Source organism: Urocitellus parryii, chromosome X (genome assembly GCF_045843805.1).
Source record: "Urocitellus parryii isolate mUroPar1 chromosome X, mUroPar1.hap1, whole genome shotgun sequence".
Taxonomy (NCBI): domain Eukaryota; kingdom Metazoa; phylum Chordata; class Mammalia; order Rodentia; family Sciuridae; genus Urocitellus; species Urocitellus parryii.
Genome location: NC_135547.1, coordinates 55,490,234 through 55,511,705, shown reverse-complemented (window position 1 = coordinate 55,511,705; position 21,472 = coordinate 55,490,234). Strand labels below are relative to the sequence as shown.

At 34.4% G+C, this 21,472-nt stretch overlaps 1 protein-coding gene across 1 annotated transcript in view; it reads right to left on the bottom strand.

The window, feature by feature from the left end:
• Window positions 1–21,472, bottom strand: part of Diaph2 (diaphanous related formin 2) — an 821,535-nt gene that overhangs the window by 147,017 nt on the left and 653,046 nt on the right. Inside the window, exon 27 of the mRNA XM_077793878.1 lies at window positions 4,410–4,505. Within this exon, the coding sequence (XP_077650004.1) occupies window positions 4,410–4,505 (96 nt within the window). The remainder of the gene's footprint in view (window positions 1–4,409; window positions 4,506–21,472) is intronic.

Below are 21,472 nucleotides of genomic sequence, written 5' to 3'. Positions count from 1 at the left end.
AGTAGGCAAGGAAAGAAGTCATTGGCTGGGGGACAACAAGCAAGTTCTAAGTATCTATAGTTATTTTAAGTGTGGTTCTCACTTCTGTGAGGTCTTTCTTTATGTGCTTATTTTCCCTATATTTGATCTTATAATGACAAAGTAAGGAATATTGGTGGGCAATTCTTTACCACATGGATTATAAACATATAGGACTTAAAACCTTAGTGGTGATAAAGAAAGTCAAGAAGAATTTATCAAAATTCATAGATAAAAATTCATAGACACTAGGTCTATACTAGGTTGTTAAGGGAAAATCAGATGTTCCTTTCACCCAAACTTCTAGAAAGAATAGTCTATATGCTAAGAACACAAAGGAGAGAGGAGAAAACTTGGGGGGAAGTTCCTGTAACTTCCATGCTTCACAGGTACACTATTCCTATCTTTATTATAGAACACTGCATTCTAATTCGATCATACAGTTTATAGTCACGCTTCCTTGAACAATATGTGAGCTCTTCAAGACAAATATCCTCTTTGGTTTTGCATCCTCAGCACCTAAACCAGTATATGGCACTGAGGAGGCATTCAATAAAATTATTTAAATGTTGAATGAATACTATCTATCTCCATGGTTTCACCATCTACTCACTGTGGAGCTCCTACATTCTGGCTCTTAGTTACATTATAATATTGAAGTGACATTCTTTACAAAGGAATTAGAAAGCTCCCAAGTAGAAATCACTGGGGTTTATCCTTTTTGACTCCACTATATAATATGTCATTGTTGAAAATGCCTACCCTTTCTGCCTTCTGAACACTTTTGTCTTTCTTTGCTTCTAGTACAATGTCTAGATTCTCCTCCTAACTGTCCAACTGGCTTTTGTCAATTTTCTTCTTTGCTTTTAGCTCCTAAATGGAAGAATTTTCAAGGTCCTATCTTTGACTCTCTTGTCTTGTTAATAATCCCTCCAATAATCTCTTTCATTTCACAATGTATAATCAGAATGCTTAAGTACCCAACCATTTCCTTATGAAATCTATACCCATATTTCTAAGAACCTTCTGTAAATCTTGATTTTGATGCTCTGCTACCACTTTCCAGTTTAATTTGTCCCCAAATGAATTTATCTTCTACTACCACCACTCCTTTTCCTGATCTTAACTGTTTAGTAACCTACTTGTCCTCCTAGTCAACTGAACTCAAAACCCTAGAGTTATCTTTGACTTTTAGATATTCTTCTCTCTCTACGTTATCTCCCTTAACAATGTGTCTGTAGATTCCTACTTCATTTCTTACACACATATAGCTTAAATGTCATAATGCACAACTTTGAACATCTTCCTATGGCTGAAAAACCTCCATTAGATTCCTTTGCCTAAAGAAATACATGCTACACCTAGTGTCTCATTTCAGTATTCAATGATGTGGCGCCAGCTTCCACTGTTGAAATCTCTATTCATCCTGCAAAACCTTTTCTTCCATGATTATTTTTCTGATATACTCAATAAAGCTTGTTATCTTCCTTCTTTGAACTTACATAGTATGTTATTAACACCTTTTGCTTTCTTTTATCTTCTGCCTTATTTTATAGTCTTTCTGTACTTTTTATCTTTCTTACTAGACACAAGGGTTTTATAACTAAGGAAATCTTATCTTTATTATTTCTGCATCTTCCATCACATCTAGCATAGTTCCCTTAACAAGAACTATGCTCTTAACAGAAACAGCACACTCAGCTGAATGGGAAGTAGACAATATTTTGGAGCTCTTTCTAACTTATCTAATGTCACGGTCTTGGGGAGGGGGAAAGGCCCAGTGTAGAAGATTTGTTAAAATTCAGGCAAGTAATCATATCATTGTTTAATATATTGATTTGCTAATAAAAAATACAGACTATTACCTCATTTTGTTTAAATCCACAATTGGAAACATTCCAATTAGAAACACAATGGTTGAGCTGTGTAAATATAGTAATTTCCATCTGTAACTGATAATAATGGAAATGGCAAGCAGAACAGAGTACATCCTTGCTGTTTTTGCTAGACTCTGATGTGAAACTTTTTGGTCTATTTTTTTTGTATTTTACTTCCCTTGGGGAAAATTCCATTCTTCATATTTTTGCTTTTCTGCTTTTATCTCATCATGTTGAAATGGAAGTTATTAGAAAGGAACAAGGATTCTTGTGTTGAGCAGGGGAAGGGTAACAATTCCAAATCCAATGGGAACTTGGAAAGGAATCAAATAAGGTAACTAAGAAAGCAAAAACAACAGGGGACCTTCATGAAAAGATGACTTAGCTAGGAAAGGTCAAGATGAAGAGGAAATCTCTAAAAGTCCCTGGCTCTGCCACTTCTATAAAAGAGGCAAGCAGACAGAAGAGGTTTTGAAGACTTATAAACTCTGTGCCTTCCCCTCCCCTTCTCTTGCTTCCTGTTCTACTGATGTCCAAGATGTTTACTAACTGTTGCCACTGCCTGTCTGCTGGTTTCTTTTTGCCTCTGCATATTTGCTGTGGCTGTTGCCAATCCGAATGACTGCTGTATTTAAATGCACCATTTTTGACCCTATGTGTTAATTGGGGCACTCTAGCTACAAACCAAAAATAACAATTTAGATGACTTGGAATTAGTACTATAAAATTATACAGTTTGTGAATGTATTCTTGGTGTTTCACAGTTGATGACACTGCATTCCCCAGAGTATCAGGCTCAGAAAACCCCCAAGGATTGATCTCTCTCCAGTACAGCTTTTCTAGAATCAGTATGAGGTGTGAGACTTATCAGGAAGGGGCCTTAACAAATGTGTAGTTTTAAAATAAGCAGACTAGAAAGATTACAGCAATCCTTTTATGGCCCAGAATAACATGCTTTTACTTATTGATACAAAAATCACTATTTCAATTCAGCTTTCACTGACTATTATTGTTCTGATAGTTCAACAAAGAGCAGTGAAGGTTTTTATTGTCCTTAAGAGGTGGAAGGTATTCTGATACCATGGTAGAATATTCTCACTTTTTAAAGACTGAGGATAGGTGGCATGGTTGCCTCATAGTTGTAGAGTAGTAGTGCTCTAGCATTCTGCCAGGCAAGTATACCTTAAAAATTTTATTATAAACATAAAAATACAGATTTCCATTTTCTTCTCTCCAATCTTTGACTCTTTTTTGGCTACTTTCAATTTCTACTTTTTATAAGCAGTCTTGTGTTCTATCCAAAACACTTCTCTCCTCTACATGAAATCTTATCTTTAGGCTAATCTCGACAGAGCATCCATGAAGGGAAGAGATGGAGTGTTATCTATTATCCCTCAGGATTCACCCAAATGTGAAAAAGATTTATATAACTTAAATTTGCTTCCATCATGAACTTCACCATTGCCAAAAGCTTTCCTGAACAACTGCACTGGGTTCTACTTCTCTCACTAGTTTGTTCAATTACAATGGTCTTGGAAGCTATGAATTTCCATTCTTATAACATAATAACTGCTGGATCAAAGAAAACTTTCTGAAGTATGGGCTATCCAAGTCAAATATTGCTAATTTAAATTAAGTAGTTTACATATTTACTATTATTTTTTTCATTTATTTCTCCAATATAGTGTCACAGCCCATGAAGAAGACTTTTAAAATCAACAGACCTAATTTCCTCCTCTACTTTAAGAAAGAAATGCACTGAAAACATAAAACCTCATGGTGGAGGTGGACAGTTAGGACTACTTGGATTTTCCTGAGAGGAACTATTATTTACTCAGCCATAAGGTATGAATAGATAAGGAGGCCAACTTTCTAGTTGAACTTGAGTGAGAGAAGTTTTATTTTGCATCTTTTATGTTCTTCCCCCCTCAGACCAATTTTCACAGTTCACCTTTATTTGTTATCAATCAATTACACCCATAAAAAATTGTTTCAGTGCTTTGTGATTTTTTGAGGGTCTTGAATTATCTGTGACTCTTCTTCCTTTATTAACATGGATAACAGACTATTATTTATATTACTGTACTACAAAAGCAAAATGGACTTTAGAAACGGGCACTGTCTCAGTTTCCTTACCTGTGAATAGCTAATGTGACATCCTTGGGGCCAATTATTTTTTTATGATTTAATTACACTCATGGTTTTAAACCACCTTCCACCCAAACCACATGTTCATAAAAGAACAATTAAATATTTAATATTAAACACAGTGGGAGTCCTTATATTTGATATATTTGCAAAGTGTACAGTTATTTGAAGATACATTTAGTGAGCTGAAATTTGCAATCATGTAGATGTAGACGCCTGCTGAGATTTCACACATGAAATGAGATCAACTGTTTAAAAAAGCCTGTATGGGAAAATTTCATTATTTTTCTTTTTTTGGAAGGCATGGGGTACTTGGCTCTGAACATTCAGATTTGATAAGACCATGTGAACTAGAGTAGATATTACCTGGATTCCTTGGAATCCGCTTTCTGCGGTCTCGGAATGCTGCACCTGATTGTAGGGCTTCTAGAAGATTATCCATCACACCAGTCTCATCACCCTCTGGAGGAAGGAAGAAATCGGAATTAATCTTGAAGCAATTAAAGTTAAACTACAGGAAAATAAAGGGAAAAACTCCTGTCAGATTTACATAATACCCCTAAATTAAAGACATATATCTGTTTTAACATAATGGATCCTGTCAGTTTCTGGCACCACAGACTACTTTGCTTATTACGCACCATTAAGCAAAATTCATGCCAATCCCACTGTTCTTTCAACTTAAAGACCTTGTCTTTTGTATTATTGATGACACGCTCAGTATGCAAATAAACAGTAGCTTATCAGCTACTGCTGCCTTCCTGTTAAGATTCTTATAAGATATTCCTAAGCAAGAAACCACTGACCCGGCTTAATGCAATCAATGTGCAGGGCACAATTTGATGAAGCGGAGTTACACAAGGTTAAATACTGATTGTATTAATACCTTCAGCATTCAACCATCATCTGTGATTATCTCAAAAGACACTATTTGCAAAACACATTTGCATTCAATTCCTACCTAATCCATATCCTATACTCATTTTGAAATGCTGACATTGTATAAAGAAAAGGTGATCACATTATCTGAAAGGCCACATTCTACATTTGAGAGACATCAGCCAAAGTCTCATTTCCTTTTCAAAATGTTGTCCTGTGCTTAAACTCTTCCTCTGGGAAAAAAACTGTTAAGAAGCCATAAGTGGAATACTCAAAAGATGTTCATAGAAATCCCTAACAGTAACAACATTTAAAACATTTTGTCTTACTCTTATCTTTAACAACTGTGGTAATCAAACACACTTTTAAGATTTGTTAGAGCATTTTTCTCAAGGTGTCAATTACCAAAAACTCTATTAAGCTGTGGGAAATCCGCAGGGAACTGAGCATTCTCATCCCAAATGGCCTAACTGATGGAAATGAATTTAACTAGGGGGCTACTTTGAGCAGTAGCTAAATATGTGTGTCTTGGGTAGAAGATACTTTAGGCAGGATGGCTAAGAGGAGAAGGGAGGTGTGAGGGAGAAGACATTGTTTCTGATGTTACTCCAAAATTAAATCAAAATCCTTCTTTGGGGTATCAGATTAACTAAGGGGCATCAAATTAACTATGGGGTATCAGATCATAGAAAAAAAATCTCCTATGGGACAAGAGCAAGCTAAAATCATTTGACTTGAAACTTCTTCAATGTTATAATAATTTATTCTATTAAAATAAATTATCTAGAACAGGATATTAAATACAAAACACGGGGAAACACAGAGGTTCTCAGGTCCTACATTTGGTGAAAATAGGACAAGGCAAGTAGAGCCCCGATGACTAAATAGGAAAAGAGAATTTATTGTGTACTTTTAATATTTAGTAAGGTCTCAGACACATGTGAACCATTTTCAATAGAAAGAAAAGAAGAATTGAAAGAAGGTGGACAGGCTAGAATGCACCAGGGAGAATTAAATTTTATGAAGTAGATACTTTATATTTGTTATATCTTTAATTTAGAGATACTGAAATGCAGATTTCACATGGCTGGTGTACAAAGGTGCCCAGGTGTGAACCCAGATCTATCAGGGAATAAGACTAACTGCCCATCTTTTTTTTTTTTTTTTTTGCAGTCCTGGGGATTAAACCCAGGGCCTCAAGCATGCTAAGCAAGTGTTCCACAACTGAATTACAGCCCTGGACCCGAGAAAGCCCGCTCCGCACAATAGCTAGCATAAATTGAAATGGAAAAAGCATATGTTAGCCAGATCATAATTCTATGATACAGGATTTGATCACTACCCTAACGTCAGTACTATCTAATTGGTATATAATGAAGATCACAAATGCAAGCCATATCATTTTGCATATTCTGGCAGTCATATTAAAAAATTAAAAACCCTACAAAATTCATTTCAATATATTAAGTAAATAGTGAAATAAATATCTACAAAAATTAGTGATATATTTTACATTCCTTTTATCAGATTAACTCTTAGAATTGTAGGTGTCCTTTGACATACCTCAATTCATATTAGCTGAATTTCAGGTGCTCATTAAATGCATGTAGCTCATGCTTACAGTACTGTACAGCACAGATAAAAATAATACAAAGTGAACTGATCAGATTTATATTTTAGAAAGACTTGCTGGGTAGCATTATAAAGGATAATAATATCTCCAATAGAAGACAGAGGAAGTTTCAGGAGCAAAGCATAATCATCTAAATAAAACATAAAGTCCTGAAGTAATAAGAAACCAGAGAGAAAAGACAGATATTTTGAAATTATTATTATGGTAAGTAGGATTTTGCTGGGGAGAGGACAGATTGAGGAGGAGGGAAAGGATTCTAAATGACCAGGGATAAACGGTTTGAGAAAAGGTGATGACCTACTAGAAATTCCTAAGTAATAGCTATATAGGGATAACCAGCAGGAACCTGAATATATGGGTGTACAACCGAGAAATGAAATGTGGGTTGGAACTAAAGATTTCTGTGTCATCTGAAGATGGATGAGATTACCCTGACATAGTGTATCAAAAGGAGAGTGGGAGGCAGAAAATGCAATTCTGGAGGACCTCAAATTTTTAAACTTCTTGAAAACTTTTTAAGTGACAAGTAAAAAGTATATGTATTTCTGGTATATAACATGATGTTTGAGTAAATGTATATGCCAGGACATGGCTAAATAAAACTATTTAACATGTATTACCTCATAATTATTTTGTGGTAAAACACTTAAAATCTACTTTCTTAGCAATTTTAAAGTATATAGTATGTGACTATTAACTGTAGCCATCATGATGCACAATAGACCTCTTGTATTTATTCCTCCTGTCTAAATGAAATTAATGTCATCTGACCAACGTTGCTGCTTGAAACTTCACACATGGCCTAGGACCACAAATTTTAATAGGCAGTAAGGAAAAGCAGAACTACAAAGAAGGGGAAGAAATTTTCAGAAATATACAAGTATAAACAAGAGAAAAGAGCAGCGTAAGTGAATTTCATGTAGCCTTGTAAAAGTGGCAATTATAAAGATTACATAAAAATGAATATATGTAAATAAGTGGATAAAAAATTCAAAGCAGTATATATTTATGGTTTACAAGAAATAAATGCAAACATAAAATACTTTATAACATACGGACATTATGGATATTGTTTTCTTAAAGTTCTTTAATGGGATTATATTGTGATTAGACTAAAAAGTAGGAAATAAAAAAATATGACAGAGAGAAAATTTAAAAATAAATCCCTTTGCTCAACTTAGTGGGTGCCACCTGACAACACTTAGTAAAACACTTCTAGGCTATCATCCTTTTCTTCATTATCATAGCCCCTCCCCATCCCGGAGCCTTTTTAGACATCTGTTTTCCTAATGAACCCTACAGTCAAAATTTAATGTCACAGATGTATTGTATATCTGTTGCTGTACTGTGACCCTTTGAAGGACCCCCAAACCTTTGCAATAACTAAGATTTTTTTCTATCTATCTTCCCAAGAACCAACATTCATCCCCTTGGGGTTTCTAGTGCCCCTGCCAAATATACATGTTAGGTGGTTCTGCTAAAAAACAAACAAAAAACTGTTTGTAAATATCACATATGTATTATACAAAATAACTATGAGCATATTCAAGGAAAGAAATGTGGGTATCAGTTCATTAATTTTTCCTTTGCTCCATTCATAAGTTTTGAAAAAGCTGAGTGACTTTCATGAAATATTGAACTCTACTGAATCAAATTTTGTGAATACAATCATAGGATTGCTTTATATTTTAGTGAATCTCCCTAAAACAAAATGGAAGCCAACATGATCATTTGAAGATTGAAATTAATTTTGAATGAATTTCAGTGAAATTTGATCTATGATCAAATTGTGTTTTGACAATTTGATTGGTTTACTTAGAATTTCCAGTTTAATAGAATCATGAACATTTACTTACATGTGACTAGCTTTGTTTGGTCTATAAGTTTAAGATTAAAAAAATAGTTTTAAGTGTTTTTTATCATTTAAAATAAAATAAATTTATAATTTTATCAAACACATATGGAATGATGTACCTTCTTACAACTTATAATACATATTATACTGAGTGAAAGAATATCAAGGAAAAAATTGGTGATGCTTTTCAGCCACTAAAATGATTAATACATGGGCATGGCTGAGAAGTAATGATTCAGAGGCCACTTCATAAGCTTTCATTCCCAAATTAGTTCCAGAGCTCTGTGTGAGCTGCTTATCACTGGATAAAATGAAAGGCATGGGTTTAACCTTCTTTTTCATGTTTCCCACAGTATTTATCATTCAGTAGATGTTGAATGCCTCCTGATCTCAATTTAAAGTGTCAACATTTACCTATGTTTGCTGACTTAATTTCCCCAAAAGAGTTTGGAGAGGCTGCAGATTAAAAATAGAACCTGATAATTATCTCTCTTATACTTTTGTGCAAGACTACTTCCTGATGGCTAGCACATACTTACGTAGGGACAATTTTCTGTGGATTTTTCACATTTCTATACATTTTACAAACATTGACACAAACCCACTGTGTTCAGCATCCACCTAGTCACAACTTTACACCATCCTATGGGAATTGGAAGACAATAAAAAGCAATACAAACATGAAGCTCATTCTGCTTGCTACACCATGAGTAACAATGGAATTCTATGTCTCTGACCCAGGAGTCTTGTGTCCTAGGTCAACATCCATTAAACGGAGGCAGGCTAACTTGTTAGCATGTAAAATATCTGAACACTTCAGTGTTTGAAACTATACTTCCTTTTAATCAAATATTATTAATTAGAATAACACTTATTATTCTAGAGACTTAAGTGCCTTCCTTTACCAAAAACCCCACTCCATATCACTAGACTTTGAAAACTACTAAACTAAAGCCAATACAGGTCAAGTATCCTTTTTTTATCTGAAATGCTTTGAAGCAGAAGTTTATCAGATTTCAGAGTTCATCTAGTTTTAGAGTATTTGCCCTGATCTTTACCAGTTGAGCATCTCTAATTAAAAACTCAAAAATTTTTAAAAATGTTTCAAATTTTGGAGTATATAATATTTTTCAATTTTTAGTTTACTGCACTATAAAATCTATTTTATAAAATCCTAAAAACCTGGGTATAATTATGGTTTTAATAACTATTATAATAACCTTGAATTCTCAAATGCATAATTAAAATTTCTGCAAAAGATGAGCTGCCAAAGTTGAAGAAAGTTTCTATTAACAAGTAAGTGTTTGTTGACCCCCCCATAAAAAGCAAAAAGCTTCTTAGTGAGGGCAGGACCCTTGTATATGAGCTAATACTTACATATTAATTTATGAAAATAAACTATATTCTCTGTGGACTTGAGGAATTTGGGAAGCCTTAATGGAATGTATTTGTTAAGCCTTTGAAAACATTAAATTTCTGTAGCTCTTTAAGTATTATAATTCCATTTAAGTGACACTGAAATAGACCCCACTCCCTCAAAAAATCAAACCATGACTGGTTAAAAAATATTAAAATCTAAACTTCTTAACTCAGTGTACATTCATGTGTGACACTGTATGCATGTGCATGTAAAAATTTACAAATACTGAAATGCAGAGATTTTAAATGTACAAATTGAAGAGTTTTTGAAAATGCATAAACCTGTGTAACCACCACCATAATCAAGGTATTCAGCATTTCCATCATGCCTTGTTCATCATTCTTATCCCCATCACTCAGACAACCTGATTTTGATCATCTTATATTAGTTTTGCCTATTCACTTCATTTACTTTTAAAGTGGTAACAACAATCAAGGCACTTTGAATCAGCATATTCACCTGAAATAAAATATACATAGTGGGTATAATAAACCATAGGGAGAGAAAAAATTTGAAAGATACAAGGATTACAATTAAAGAGGTAAAATTAGAGCTGAAGTTCTGAATGGACTTGTACATTCAAAGTAAGAAGTTTGAATATGTTTCCAGAAACTCTAAAAGCCTTTGTTAGATCTTCAGCAGGACTGTAGCATAATAAAGATGGCATTTAAGATCAGCCTTATAGTAAGATGAAAATGAACCATAGTGGGAAGGAAATCAATTATACAAAGAATAGCACTGAATTCACAGTGAAAAATATTATTCTACATATAAATCTGGACAAGATAGGATGGTCAATTTTGGCATTATTGGTAAAAGACTTAATAGAAAAGAAAATTGCTTTTGTGAGCAAGGTCATCAGCAGTAGTAAATGGGAGCTGACAGAATAAGAAAGCAGTAACAAGTGGGGTGTCAGAAAAATCAGTGTTAGATTCAATCTTTTTCACACTATCTATCATGATCCAGATTAAGAACATGCTGTAAGATGAATATGTATTTGTACATGACACAAAATTAGAAGAATGCTCACTTATCAAAGATGAAGGAAACAAAATATCTTCTCTGGGACCAAAAAAAAAAAAATGCTGAGGGATGACAAATAGCTCTTCTAATTTAATATGGGACAATAGAAGGTGATAAAGACCAAATTAAAAGCTACTGCAATATGGTGCAAATAGCACATTGTGCCCAAAGCCCTAAATAACTATGGGTAAAAGTAATAGTATTGTCATAAATGAGTCAGAAATAAGACACAAACCATTTGGCAAAACACTGTAACAGACAGAACAAAAGTCTGAGTAAGTTCCATTCCACAAATATCTAGAAAGTCTCTATCAGATGGGAGGTTTTTGTTAGTTTGTGGCTTAATTGGAAGTCAGTTAATGGTGACTTGGAAAACCAACAGATGGTAACTAAGATAATAGTCTATGAAGTTATTTATGGCCACAAAGTGTTTAAGAAAATCAACATATTATTCCAAAGAGATTAAAAGGGGGCATAAATAGAAAGTCTATAGTTTTAAGAGAAATAATGAAGGCAGATGCTCCTCCTGAAAATAAGAAACTTTCAAGAGGGAAAAGAGGATACAGGAGTTTAGACAAAATTACTAGAAACCACAGGATGAGCTAGGGGCAGTGTAGTAATTACATTATGCAGTAGCTGAAATTTTGTAAAACAAAATATAAAAACATTTCATTCCCAGGTTGAGGCCTTGCACAGTGGTGTATGCACCAAAAAGCAAAATTAAACTCAGAGCAATTAAAATTTAAAACTTTAGGGGAAGTGTTCCGTTAGAGAGTTCATTCATTTTGTTATCTCATCTACTTGCTAGAACAGGTAATTAACAGTTTCCTATAGTGAGGTAAATTATCAGATTCCAGATAAACTTCAAAGTGAATACTACTTTTCTAAATAATTTTACTTTAATGTTAACATTGTAGGTACATCTTGTCATGGAATAAATACTTTATTGGAGGTCACAAGATAAGTGGGTATTCCACCCCAAAGTGATGAATGAAGGATATCTACAAGATAGTGGTTACCTAAGTTTGTCAGGGAAACTGAACTGGTGAGTTGACTTTCCCTGATGTGTTTGGATTTAAAGAGAAGCTTGTTAACACAAATGAATGGATTTCTAATGGTAGAATTTCCATGTAGGAACTTTTTGGCCAGAGGCACATTGCTGGCAGTTTGCCAAAGTAAGAGAGCTTAACAGTAAATGGTAGCTAAAAAAATAATATTTATGCTTACTAATTTTCCCTCAGTTACCTATATGCTATAAGATTGGGGAAAGAAAATTATACATTCTATAAATAAGCAAACGACAAATAAACCTGAATGTTAAGGCTTACCAGAAAAACCACTGTTGATGCCTCTGGTAAAATATCTCACATTCAATATTTTAAATAATTAATATTTCAAAGAGACCTTTGAAATACTCTGTGTGTCTTATCAGAATCAATCATTTACTAAGGGCATGGAACACTTGTGAAAGAAAAAGCAAGTAAAAAGAAACTTGGAAAAAGAACAAATCTAACTCAATTCAAAATAAATCTAAGTTTTTCTTTTGGAAAAAATGAAGAACATGTTTTGGGAGTTATGAATATTAATATCTACCATTTATTGAGTACTTACTATCTGTAAGGCACTGTTTTAAAGGATTTATATTGAATCCCCACACCAACTTATTTTTATTTTCCAGGTTAAGAAACTGAGGCACATTCAGGTGAATTAACTTACTCCAGGTCACATAGCTGGAAAGTGACAGAACCAGCATTAGAATACATGGGGTGCATTCAGTAGGGGGTATTAAACTATAGTCCTTGTGGTTAAATCCAACCTACCACCTGTTTTTGTACAGCCCACTTACTAAGATTGTTTTCACATTTAAAAGGGTCTTAAAAACTAAAAAGAAGATTTTGTGTTACATAAGAATTTGACAAAATTCAAATTTCAGTCCCCAAGTTTTATGGAAACACAGCCATGTTTATTCATTATGCCCTGTTTATGATGACTTTTAGCTACAATGACAGAATTTAGTGGAGACAGAGACTGCATGGCCCTTGAAGCCTAAAATATTTACTAGCTGATTCTTTATAGAAAAAATTTGCTGACTCCTGCTCTATAGTACACACCATTAATATCAACACCATGCTAGATACAGACATTTGTGCATCCTACAATCTTCCTCTAAGGTGCTGAAGCACTTTGACAAGGGCCAGCCATAACTTAAAAGAAAGCCTCATCACAAGGGGAATGTAGGAACAAATAATAACATTCAATATAAGTCTACCTACAAATGAGATGTTTGTATTTTGGGGGGCCAGAGCCAAGAGTGAGACCATAACGAAGCTATCTAGATTGACATTTAAGAGTTCCTGAAGTCCAGTTGCAAAAGAACAGTCACAAACAGAAGAGTTTTTCCAAAAGCCAGTGGGAAATCTACTTTCCAAGTTTTCCTTTCCTGAGATCCTGCCTCTAATACTGGGATCATTAAGCTTCTTTCCAAAAGGCCTAACTCCTTACCTATGGACTTCATCTGGACCGCCATAATAGAATACAATACTATTATAATAAACTCATCTTCATAAGAAATACAAACACAATCCTACTGGGGGGTAGCTTCCAGAGCACCATGAAGAGGACAAATGCGTATTTATATCTTCCTAGAATACTTAGTACAAATACAAGGCAAGAGTGGGATGGAAGTGACTTTTCAAGAATTGCTCTCATGAGAGTGCAGTCAGGCATTTGTAACAAATGTCACACATCAGAGCAATAATGGCAATTTACCATCAAATATAAAAATGTTGTAAATGAATGGGCTGGGGATGTGGCTCAAGCGGTAGCGCGCTCGCCTGGCATGTGTGCGGCCCAGGTTCGATCCTCAGCACCACATACCAACAAAGATGTTGTGTCCGCCGAAAACTAAAAAAATAAATATTAAAATTCTCTCTCTCTCTCTTTAAAAAAAATGTTGTAAATGAGGGAAATGTTACTCTTAATTGTTGATGCTTGGGATGCAGGGAACAAGTGGACAATTCAAAAACCGCTAATCCAACTTTGAATGATAGTGTGCTTTCTTTGCTCATGAGATTCTATAATGAATCAACTTTTCCACCAACTGCCTACACAACTGTGGAAAGGCGATAAAGACTTCACTCCATTTTTTTGCACAAGAACGTAACTGCTATTTATTTTTCAAGTACAATAAGAAGTTTTTGTTTGAGTTTTATATATACCCTAGAGTTTAGTGCTCTATCTGATGTGTGATGGGTAAAAATTTGCTCCCAAGATGTAGGCTCTCTATTCACCTCACAGATTGTTTCTTTTGCTGAGGAAAAGCTTTTTTATTTTGAGTCCATCCCATCTATTGATTCTTGGTTTTAATTCTTGCACTATAGGAATCTTATTAAGGAAGTTGGGGCCTAATCCCACATGATGAAGATTAGGGCCTACTTTTTCTTGTAGTAGATGCAGAGTCTCTGGTTTAATTCCTAGGTCCTTGATCCACTTTGAGTTGAGTTTTGTGCATGATGAGAGATAGGGGTTTAATTTCATTTTGTTGCATATGGATTTCCAGTTTTCCCAGCACCATTTGTTGAAGAGGCTATCTTTTCTCCAATGCATGTTTTTGACACCTTTGTCTAATATAACATCATTGTAATTTTGTGGGTTAGTCTCTGTGACCTCTATTCTGTACCATTGGTCTACCAGTCTGTTTTGGTGCCAATAACATGTTGTTTTGTTACTATTGCTCTGTATTAAAGTTTAAGGTCTGGTATTAATGCCACCTGCTTCACTCTTCCTGCTAAGGATTGTTTCAGTTATTCTGGGTCTCTTATTTTTCCAGATTAATTTCATGATTGCTTTTTCTATTTCTATGAGGAATGCCACTGGGATTTTGATCAGAATCACATTAAATCTGTATAATGCTTTTGGTAGTATGGTCATTTTGATAATATTAATTCTGTCTACCCAAGAGCAAGATAGATCTTTCCATCTTCTAAGGTCTTCTTTGGTTTCTTTCTTTAGGGTTCTTTAGTTTTCATTGTATAGATCTTTCACCTCTTCTGTTGATTCCCAAGTATTATATTTTAAAACAAATACCCCAATCCATAAATGGGCCAAGGACCTGAACAGACACTTCTCAGAAGAGGATATACAATCAATCAACAAATATATGAAAAAATATTTAACATATCTAGCAATTAGAGAAATGCAAATCAAAACTACTTTAAGATATCATCTCACTCCAGTCAGAATGGCAGCTATTATGAAGACGAACAACAATAAGTGTTGACACGGATGCGAGGAAAAAGGCACACTCATACATCGCTGGTGGGACTTCAAATTGTGCAGCCAATATGGAAAGCAGTATAGAGACTCCTTGGAAAACTGGGAATGGAACCACTGTTTGACCCAGCTATCCCTCTCCTCAGTCTATACCCAAAGGACTACGGGGACACAGCCACATCAATGTTTATAGCAGCACAATTCTCAATAGCTAAACTGTGGAACCAATCTAGATGCCCTTCAGTAGATGAATGGATAAAAGAAATATGGCATATATACTCAATGGAATATTACTTGGCAACAGAAAAGAATAAAATCATGGCATTTGCAGGGAAATGGATGGAGTCAGAGAAGATAATGTTAAGTGAAGTTAGCCAATCCCCAAAAAACAAGTGTCAAATGTTTTCTCTGATATAAGGTGACTGACTCATAGTGGGGTAGAGAGGGTGAGCATGGGGAGGAATAGACCAATTCTATAGATAGGGCAGAGGGGTGGGAGGGGAAGAGAGGGGGCAGGGGGTTAGCAATGATGGTGGAATGTGGTAGACATCGTTAACCAAAGAACTTGTATGAAGACATGAATTGGTGTGAAAATACTTTCTATATAACCATAGATATGAACAATTGTGCTCTATATGTGCAATGAGAATTGTAATGCATTCCACTGTCCTGTATTTAAAAAATAAAATCAATTTAAAAAAAGAAGTTCTTATTTGTATAGTTTTCTGAATACCTTACTTTTGAATGTTTACAGAGTGCACACTGATGCAGAAATATGTGTCCTTAGTACAATTACCTTCTTCAAACTGAGGAATATACTGGAATTTTTACTTGGTAATATGCTACATTTTTCCTTTTTATAAAAGCAAAAGCAGTTTGAAAAAAGGCAAGTAATATACAGAGAAGTCTCATTTCAGTGACTGTGTGAACATAAATTTTTTTTTGGGGGGGGAGGTTTTCTTCAATTCTGCTCCCAGACATGGAATGTCAAATCTCCTTTTCATGTTCTATATGAAACCTTGGGAAGATACCAGAATTTTTTGCCATATTTCCAATATTAATCTTATATATGCTTCAAAGTGTTTCTCTTTTACACTGCTGGTTAGTCATTTGGACAAGGTCAATTGAAGGGACAAACGGGTAGCATAATCTGTCCCACTACTCCTTCTCTTCCCTCCCATGGAGCAACTAGATCCTCTAGTTAGATAGGGCACAGAGGAAGGAGGAAAAAAAGAGGGGATGTTTACTATTTAACTGGTGACTGTTTAACTCTCTTGACAAATGTTAGATGGCTTACAAGAAACAAAGATGGAGACTTAGTGTAAAGGAGAAGTAAAGAGGAGTAGGAAAGAGGGTTTAGCAGCTGCATGGTAAGGCTGCATAAGGAACTGAAACAGTGCATAAGATATAATCATGATGGACTGGGGTTGTGGCTCAGTGGTATAATGCTTGCCTAGCATGCATGAGGCACTGGGTTCAATCCCCAGCACCACATAAAAGAACAACAACAACAACTTAAAAAAAAAAAAAACTAAACAAAATAAAGGTATTGTGTCCATCTACAACTAAATATATATTTTTTAAAAAGATAAACATGACTCTCTTTGCCTACAGGAACAATAACTGTCCTAAATAACATTAATATTATTTACATTTATATCTTGATGTCCATTGTTATCTACCCACACACTCTACCCATGGGCAAACCTTCTCTGTTTGTTTTTATTTTCTCTTCTGCCATTTGCCAACTAATTCTCCATCTTGGTGTCTTTGAGTTCAACATACCATGTCCAAAAAATATAACAAATTAATTCAACTAGTATGGAACAGCAATTTTGGAGAAGTATTTTTCCAGGTCATCTCTCATGGCTATCTTTGGGTCAAGAATCAATCTCTTGCCCAATTTGAAAGGAATGGAATATCACATGATACAAAACATAATCAGCAATGCATATGAGGTTGCCTATAGACACTTGCTTCAGAAAAAGAGCTGAAAGTATGTACTCCTGATATGCTAAATCTCAACATCATAATTTATACAGATTTATCAAGATAGGAGAGTGGAGGATTTACCTTTAAGGTTTTTTGTTTGTTTGTTTGTTTGCTTGGTTGTTTATGTTGGTACCAGGGATTGAACTCAGGGGCACTCAACCACTGAGCCACATCCCCAACCCTATTTTGTGTTTTATTTAGAGACTGGGTCTCACTGACTTGCTTAGTACCTCACTTTTGCTGAGGTTATCTCTGAACTGGAGATCTTCTTGCCTCAGCTTCTCAAGCTGCTGGGATTACAGGTGTGCACACCGTGCTGGCAGGCTTGGAATTTTTTAATGTTCTTTGAAACGTATTTTTCATCACTAAATTTAGTATTTAAGCTGTACTACTTCTTTACAGACAAAATATCTCAGAATCAGAGTTCCCTCCCCAAACTTCACTCACTCCATAACCAAGATTATTACTACATGAATAAGGTTGTTGAATTCCCAGTTTCTAGTCTCTCCCATTATGAAACTACTAGTTTAATCATACTATCCCCTTTTCTAAGATTCAGTGCTCATCAGATCCAATTCAAATTATAATGGTCTCATAAAGTACTTCCAAAGTTTTCTTTGGCTTCCGCAGCTACATCTGCCAAACATTTCTATGGATGGATCATTATGTATATACCCTAAGTGTTCACACCTGATCATTTCCCCTTATATATTTAATTTAGAAAATAAAAGATCAATGTAAATTCTGAAGAAAACAGTAAAAGATATTTTACATTTACAAGTTTAAGTGGGTACAGTATGAAAGATTATGGTATGAATATATTTTAACTCACCAGATATATTACAGGGTTCAAATATCTAGAGTGTTTGCTTTGGAAACACCTATTCAGGTAATTTAGACAATTTATACAAATATATATTAATAGTATTGCTTTATTAAATAATTAAATTCAGATGGACTTTAATTATAGTCTTTATAAAATAAAAGTTGGTCTCCAGTAGAAAAAAAAATCAAAATAAATAAATAAATAAATACCCCCTCCCTAAGGCAGATACTCAGTAAATTTAACATACTGCTACTACCATTTAATTGAGTCTAACCTTTAATTTAAAAAAGAAGATATATTAAAAGTAATATGATAATTGGATATTAGGTTGTATTGCCTTATGCTGTTGAAAATAATCAAGGCAGCACTGATTAACCTCTTCATTACTTTAAAATGTTCATCTGGGAAAAAAGTAGCTTTTCCTACTTTAAATTTTCTAAAATTGAAACCCACAGAGCTACTGAGAGCACAGGGCAATAAAGCATAGGGTGGTTCCTTAGAGGAAGTCTATAATTACAGATTACTTAGCAAATAATATAGATGCCATTGAATTACATGAGAGCTGATCAGTTACCAGAAAACGGTTTCAGAATTACAAAATTAGGACTGATACCTCAGAGATATAATTATGTCAATTTCTGAACATTATGTGGTTCTTATAAAGTTATGGATGACAATTATGCACAAACAACATGTAAAAGGCTGGTGAAACCTGAAAAAAATACTGGCATTTAAAGATTGTCATTTCTTGGAGCTTAACTTCATAAATGCCTTTAGCTGATGTGTCTACTTGACCTTTGCATTGTTTTTTGAATTCAAAAACTTCCATGGTTTACATCATATACTATCCTATAAAGAAACCATGCTGCTGGGCTATGGCTGTGGCTCAGTGGTAGTGCATTTGCATGGCATGTGTGAGGCACTGGGTTTGATTCTCAGCACCACATATAAAATAAATAAATAAATAAAGGCCTATCAACAACTTTTAAAAATTTAAAAAAGAAACCATGCTGTTCTCCAGTTAACGTTTTGTCAATAGTGTTTGTAAATATTGTTGTATTTGAGTAAAACAGCTAGATCTGTGGTCAGAGACAGATTTGTAAATAGGCACTTAATTTCTTGAGATTGACTGGAAAAAATTTACAATTTCAAATTTATTTCAACTGTGTCTCTTAGAACAGTAGGCTCCAGAGAGGAAAGTGGGGATAAGTTAGATTAAGTTAATCAACTTTGTTTCAATCATTCCCACAGCACCTTTATGTAGTTTTTAATCAACTCTTTCAAGCTATTATCACATAGCTATTGGGCACTTACTCACTGGACAGCACCATGTAAAACAGAGAACAGTAAGGCATCCACCCAAGGTTGCTGCAAATAGGTAACTTATGCATTTTTCCTCTCTGTGGGCTAATTTGAAAATTAAAGAAAATTCTTGGCTAATAAAGAGCCTTGCTGTTCAAACCAAGGAAAACTGAAATATTGCCTGAAAATCTCTATTTATTTTATATGTCATGCATCTTAAGAACACAGAGAAAAATATTATAGATTTTTTGCTCATAGAGCAATAATTAATAGAATAGCTGATTTTTACTTTCTACTTTGGGCATGGATCAACTATTTGCAGGAACCAAGGCTCTACTGTTTAGAGAAGCAATTTATTTTAATATGGTCCTTATGCTGATAAATTACCCCAGATAAATACATCATAAAGAGAACACCTGCTGATTTTATTAAATACAATATATTAAAGAGTTTGTCTTATTTACTGAGTAGTAATAATTTTTAATATTCATTATTTTTCCACTTTAGATAAGGAAAATTAAAAAACCCAAGAATCTATTACTTTTTAAAATGGGGTTAAATGTGGTATTTTCTAAAATGGTAAAGAGTGAGGAGGTTACCAAAGGCTCCTTGGCAAAGATTTAGGACCAGGCAATATTTTGTTGTTTTTATGATTTACTCATCTAAACTCATCAGTGAAATCTTTGCATACTATCTGAATTTCATTGAAGAGTGTTTATTTCCTATTTATAGCCTATATCAAAAGGAGGAAATTGCAGTCCATAGAGAAATGATAAGGTTCACTTAGCACTTGTATGGCAGCTAGTGATTTTTAGTATAGGGGAAATTTATCCCCATCCTTTAAAAGGAATACACTACTTATGCTCTCATGATGTATGGAATTCTGAATTTCAACAGGACTATATTTTTCTATTTCAGAAGAAGGAAGAAGAAAAATGTACCATGATTTTTATAGCAATTATCTAACCTTTGAGGCTTTAAAACTGTTTTAGTAACTAAGCATTTGCATGAGCACTATCTTCAACAAAAAATGAAAAGTATGTTTAGAGAATTTATTCATTGCTGTTATCTTCTTTATATCCAGTGAATCTAGAGGAAACTATTTTAAGATGCATACAAAAGTGAGGAGTAAGGGAGAAAGTGCTTACTTCTACCTCAAACCAAACCTGGAGGATCTATGTGTGCTGAATGGATTAATCATCCACTTTAAAGCGATGGTTTAGAAACTGATAACTGATGAAACCTTGTCAACATCCAGCTTTATCAAAGATATTACAGTATCTCTCAATCTAATTAGAATGACCAGGTACATTTGTTTGCAACAAAAAGAAAGATAATGATGAATTAACTAACTCCACTGCATTTTCTCTAATGAGATACTATAGAAGCAAGAGAACTGTATCCCCAGGAGACCAGGCTACTGATCAGGTAACTTCATTAAGGACCATTTCCCAGGATGGCCCTACATGAGCAAGGAAAAGGTTTTCCTGTTTTAAAGTTTGTTTTAAATGCCAAAAATCTGCAATGGAATCCTCTTAAATGTCCAACAACCTGTAAATGATCAACTAAGGTAAATTTTGAGTTTCATCTGCTACATAAAAATGATTAGGAATAGTAGTAGTAGGATATTACTTTCTGTTTGGGAATTATGTTTTTTTTTAATTACATTGAACCATATGAGATTGCTATTTCTGCAGGTCAAAAACGGTCAAACAGCAACTCGTTTACATGGTTTGAACTAAGATTTAAATATGTAATTAAACCACTTGAACTACTACCAAACCCTCTGAGAAAATATTTTCAAATAGAAGAGGGGTAGAGAAAGAAAAGTGGAAGGCAGAAGTTTGCAAGAAGGAAAGTATGCATTTAAAAATATTTTGTAAAATGCATAACTGAAAAAGCACAGTCTTTCTAGCAGTTTTTACATTCCACAACTCCAACATCCTCTTCTAATTTTGCATGAGTCATTAAAACAGCCATGAGGACAAGATGAAGACAAGCCAAGGCCTGGCACTTAATGGGCCTGCCCTTTGGCTATTATCTTCACTATAGGAATGATGGGCCAATTTTTAGTGAGGTCAATACTTTACAGTTCTTTCCCTAAAACTAGGAATGGTTTTACAAGATCTCTCAGAACTCTGTACCTTGCCTCCACTCCAGCATAGGCATGCAAGGCAGCTTATCTTGTCATTTTAATGAAACATCTTGGAGGTATGATTTCACTGAG